General features: G+C 45.6%; 1 protein-coding gene across 1 annotated transcript; it reads right to left on the bottom strand.

The window, feature by feature from the left end:
• Positions 1-2,534: 2,534 nt before the first annotated feature.
• On the bottom strand, positions 2,535-5,263 carry LOC141719331 (uncharacterized). The gene is made up of 3 exons (XM_074521703.1): positions 4,860-5,263; positions 3,190-3,719; positions 2,535-3,059 (listed from the first exon to the last, which is right to left on the bottom strand). Exons 2-3 carry the CDS (start codon positions 3,667-3,669, stop codon positions 2,535-2,537), a joined length of 1,005 nt encoding a protein of 334 aa, XP_074377804.1. The 5' UTR covers positions 3,670-3,719; positions 4,860-5,263.
• Positions 5,264-5,628: the final 365 nt, after the last annotated feature.

Raw genomic sequence — 5,628 nt, 5'->3', positions numbered from 1 at the left:
CATCAGCCACTCACTACGAGACGCGGAAACAAGGTACCCTCAAGTCGAGAAACTCGTATACGCTCTCGTTGTCGCGAGTCGTAAGCTACGCCATTATTTTCAAGCGAGGGAAATCCATGTCCTGACCAATCTCCCTCTGAAAAGAATCCTGCACAAGCCCGACATAACAGGCAGGCTCGCAGCTTGGACCATCGAGTTAAGCCAGTTCTACATCGAGTATAAACCTCGAACGGCGATCAAGGCCCAAGTTCTCTCAGATTTCGTCGCCGAATGCCAGTTCCAATCCAAGACGCACAAACCTGAAGAGGACCAGTCTCGTCCGTGGCTTCTGTTCGTTGATGGTTCCTCGACGTCCGGCTCTGGAGGAGCAGGGGTCATATTAATCAGCCCAGGGGGATTCAAAATTCAGCAGGCTCTCAAGTTCGGGTTCTCCGCCACAAACAACGTGGCCGAGTACGAGGCACTCATTGCCGGTCTAAAACTCGCATCCGATCTCGAAGCAGAGGTCATTGACATATTTGGGGATTCTCAGTTGGTTTGCAAACAAATAAGTGGCGAATTTAAGACGCATAATGAAAGGATGGCCCGATATTTAACAAGAACACAAGAGCTTCTTAGCAAATTCCCTTCATGGAAAATGTCAAACATCGACAGGGAGGAAAACCAGTGGGCAGACTCTCTAGCTAAACTAGCCTCTTCCTGTCTCCCCACTAATCTCAGCCCAACATACGTCGACATTTTGGAAACCCCCTCTATCGACGAAATATCAGTCAATCAAATCCAGGCTAGGTTCGATTGGCGCCAACCCTTCCTTGAGTACATTATTGACAACAAGTTGCCTGAGCATAAGTCCGAAGCCCGCACTCTCATGTTCAAAGCCAGGAACTACTGTGTTGTGGGTTCGGAGTTATACCGACGTGCCCTCTCTGAGCCTCTGCTCCGTTGCTTGTCTCCAGAAGAGGCTCTCCAAGCGATCGTGGAAATACATACGGGAATCTGTGGAGAACACCTAGGAGGAAAAACATTAGCCCTCAAAGTTATCCGACAAGGCCTGTTCTGGCCTACAATCCGGAAAGATTGTGAAGATTACGTCAAGAAATGTCAAGCATGTCAGCTGCACGGAAATGTAAACCGTCGACCCACAACTGAGCTGAACTCTATTCTCAGCCCATGCCCCTTTTTCCAATGGGGAATAGACATTGTTGGTCCCTTTCCAAAATCCAAGAATCAGTGCCAATACATCGTAGTCGCGGTGGATTACGCAACCAAATGGGTCGAAGCAAAGCCACTTGCTAAAATACGAGAAAAAGAGATGATAGAATTCTTTATGGAATACATCGTCTTTCGCTTTGGGATCCCCAGAATCTTAGTTTCTGATAACGGCACTCAGTTTGTAGGAAAGCAATTTGAGGAGGCTCTGCTCGAATTAAAAGTCCAGCACATCAAAGCATCTGTAGCATACCCCCAAGCAAATGGACTAGCAGAGGTAACAAATAGAACCATCCTACAAGGCCTGAAGAAAAGAATTGAAGAAGTACCCCGATGTTGGGTCGACGAACTACCGAATGTATTGTGGTCGTATAGGACGACTCCCCGAAGTGCGACGGGCGAAACTCCCTTCCGACTTGCATATGGAGTCGACGCTGTCATACCTGTCGAGATAAGTCTCAGCTCACCACGGATCGACGTATTCGATCCCGCTCTATCTCTCGTCGGACTCCGCCTTCACAATGATCTGTTAGAAGAAACAAGGGAAGAAGCCCGAATGCGGATGGTTGCCCAACAAGAAAAAACTGCAAGGTACTTCAACAAAAAAGTCAAACCCAAAGACTTCAAGGTTAACTACCTTGTCTTAAGAGATTCCGCAGCGTCACAACCCACTGTCTCAGGAAAATTCAAACCAGCTTGGGAAGGCCCTTATCGGATCTCGAGACTTGTAAGCTCGGGGACCTATGAGCTTGCGCACCTCGACGGGAAACCCATCAAAAATGCTTGGAATGGAATTCACCTCAAAAAGTTCTATCAGTAATTTAATCTCAGTTGTAACTTGTTATCTTGAGGCAGTAAAATGCCATTTCAAAAACAAACCCTCGATATAATAGGGGTCGCTACGAGGTTACGATGAACCAATTTCTTTAACTTGGAAAAAGCACAGACTTTCACTTCCTTCGCTCCTTAACTAAAAATAATCATTCATTTCTAAACAAGTGTTTATACAACCACTTCACGACGACGGTCCGGGCAATTAAATCTCTCTCATAATGTAAACACTCGACTACGAAGCTAACAAACGACTTAATGTTTCAAACTCGAGACAAATAGATAGCAAAACCAGCCAATACGTAACTGATTACATCATAGAAATAAGTTTAAACAATGGATCGCATACCTTATACTTCTTACAAATCCAGGACCACAGTGATTACTACACTTCTCAAGTTCTGGGACTTCCATGATGTTGGTATCAATAAAGCTCTTAAACACTTAAAAAATGTTCAAATTCAATTACAAAAATCACAGGGCATACCCTGCCTTCACGCGTTACCACCCTTCGATGCCAGGTCACGAAGATAGTCATCAAAGGCATGACCCTCGACGGCAAAACCAGCCTCTTCCATCCGCCGAAGGCATCGTCCATAACCGTCGCCCAGAGCACCAGCGATATCTTCAACGGCTTTCTCTACCTCTGTCTTCAAGTTCGCATTTTCTTTCACAATCAACTTGTAGGAGCCATCCATTCCTTCGACCTGTCGAAGCAAGCCTTGGCGCTTGCCTTTTTCCTCTTCAAGCTCCCTTTCCACCTCGAGCAGTCGACCCTCGAGCTCCTGTATCCTCCCACTCGACACCTGCTCTGTAGCCTCCATCTCAGCAACCTTTTTCGACAGTGCGGAATTTGCCTTAGTCAAATCAGCCACCCTGTGCTCGAGTTCCGCAAAACCCACCGCAATCTTCTTCTTTTCCCCCTTCAAGGCAGCAACTTCAGCTTCGAGCTTGGAACAAGCCTCACCATCAACATCAGCCTTGTAATCCTCCAGTATATGCATAAAATCGGAAAGAAACTGCAAAACAAAAAAAAAGGGGGGGGGGACATGAAAACAGGGTCGGCAACTATGACTATAAACGACCATGACCGAACATGAAAACAAAGAAACATGCACATTAAAAAGAAAGAGAAGGGAATGAACGTACCCTCCCAGCCCGGCTCTTACATCGATCAACAAGGTCCTCACGCTTCCTCCCATCATAAGCAACCAAGTCCTGAGGTAAGTTAAAGAGGTTAAGTGCCCTCAAGGGCACAGTTGATCCCCCCGTCCATCGCTCCGTGGGCTGAATCTCGACCCTCATCACCTCTTTCTTCGACCGAGGGTCGACGGTCTTCCCATAAACCCTTTCCCCGGCAGTGGCCACATCTTTGTTCACACCCTCGAACCCGACCCCCCGGCCTCCAACAACCACTTCATCATCCTCCCTCCGAAACCGCTTTCGAGGGTTGCCCTCCACGCGGACAAGATCTGAAACAACCCTCTCATTGTCTTCAATTACCTTGTTTCCCTGGTCATCAAGCAATTCAATTGAAACTGAATGAGGAACCCCCGACGGTCCAGCCCTGGCCGCATCAGCAGGCTTCCTCGCAGCACGCTGCAATAACAACATCATCGCCTTGTCCATTCCTCCTCGAATCCCGCCGTCTAAAACCTTTTTAAGTGAGGCGCCTTCCACTACAAAGAAACAAACAAAACCATAAGTCAGCCATCCTATATATAAGCACTTACGAAAATTAAAATAAGCAAGAGCCGACAATGACAAGTACAAAAACTAAGTACATAAGCAAAATAAGGGCAATAACAATTAATACATCCCCCTTACAATCGTGCATCCCTAAGAATCCAGAGTCCTTCAAATCTAAGTGCGTATACCATGTCCTCGACCCATGAAACTCATCGAGGTAGGCAGTATCGTGCTTCTCCATGTTATTTAAATAATCAATCGTGCCCTGGCTAACTTTCCCGCAAGGCTTTACAAATTCCAAGTCAGGACCCCCAACGTACAACCATTGCGAGTGATAACCAGAATTCGATGACCTAACACTAACAATCTTCATCCGTCGATGTCGGGAGTCGAAATATACTTGGCCACCATAGTACCGCACACCATAAATAGAGAAAAACAATTTCAAAGTCGGTGATCGACCCTTATCACAGCACAGCGCCACGAAACCACTTAACTGAGCAACAGAATTTGGTATCAGCTGCCCTAAACCACAACCGATAGCCTCATACATCGTCAGGAAGAACGGATGCATGGGCAAACGAAGACCAAACTGAAACATTATCATCGCAACCCCATGCATCCCGAACTCGGGCATCATCCAAACCCTCTCATCTGCTGTCGGCACTCGGTAACGGTAGCCGTTAGACAGGTCGACGTACTTCTCCAACTTACTCGCAGGGGGGTCGACGGTGATGTAATAACTAAGATAGTTTAAACTAGGTTTGCTCTCAAATTCGATCCTACCTAGTCGAAGACTTTCCTCGACCGTTCTATTCCTAAGTTCCAGGGTACGAGGACTTAAGGGCGGAGAGGGCATAGGACCTGGAGGCACCCCCCTCAAAAACTCATCGCTTCCTAAGAAATCAAAGGATCCACACTGACCTAGGTCCGGGATCTCTAGATTATCCAAGTTCAAAACAGACTCCTCGTCACCCTCCTCTAACGGTCGCTTCCCGGGGTCCCGGTTGGTGGCACTATGCGACGACGACGACGAAGGAAAGTCGGCCATTATAAATCGGTAAACTATAAACACGACCGACCCGCAGATAAAAAGGAAAAGGAATAGAGAGAGAGAGTAGACGACTTACAGTGCGAGCCCAGAACGCGCTGCAATCCCCTTTTAGATACCTGGAGAGGAAGTCGAAGAGGTTAGCCTGGAAACCTGCAAAAACAAAAAAAAAACCTGGAAAAATAAATTCAAAAACACACATGAGCGGATATATACCTTCAAAAAAAAAAAAAAAGCATTACGTTTAATTCCTTTCTTTTTTCGGACACACACATTTGACTCCTATCTCGAATTAACAGTTATTTCTTATTTTTCTTTTGCTTCGTTCGTTCGTTTTTTCACTAATTTTTCCCTTCATTTCATTATCCTGTCCGGTCACTAACTTTATTCAGGTATCAAGACAAAAACCTCGGAATTCAAAGCGCAAGGGTGGAGAGCACGAAAACGCAAATCTAAAGATATCGCGCAAAGCAAGGAGGGGGACTAATGTTGGACCAGAACAAGACGGCCCAAAGAAATTATAGTTAGAATAATCACAATACATTATGTAAAGCCCAAGAAGGCCCAGATTGTAAGGATTGAGCCCATTTGGGACTTAGTATAAATAAAGGACAACAATCCCATTTGAAGGGGTTGGCTAATTAAGCAAAGAAGATCATCTCCTAAAAATATAGACTAATAATATTATTGGTACATCAGTATTAAAACTTACTTGATGAATTAGTGTGGATTACGTTGATTTTGATCCGATATAAACAGGATAAGACTAAGTTAGAGGCATAAGGGCATCTCCGATGGCTGCTTTAAAACTATTAATTTCTTTATAATTGAAGTTAACGTCCATCAAA

Source organism: Apium graveolens, chromosome 4 (assembly GCF_009905375.1).
Source record: "Apium graveolens cultivar Ventura chromosome 4, ASM990537v1, whole genome shotgun sequence".
In the NCBI taxonomy this organism is placed as follows: domain Eukaryota; kingdom Viridiplantae; phylum Streptophyta; class Magnoliopsida; order Apiales; family Apiaceae; genus Apium; species Apium graveolens.
The sequence above is the reverse complement of the archived record's forward strand: the minus strand, read 5'-3'. Positions and strand labels throughout refer to the sequence as shown.

Excerpts from the sequence above, each read along its gene's own strand:
- LOC141719331 (XM_074521703.1), bottom strand. The coding sequence starts at position 3,669 with ATGGACAAGGCGATGATGTTGTTATTGCAGCGTGCTGCGAGGAAGCCT. Across the intron at positions 3,060-3,189 it reads GTAAGAGCCGGGCTGGGAGG|TTTCTTTCCGATTTTATGCA; the intron begins GTACGTTCATTC and ends TTTGTTTTGCAG.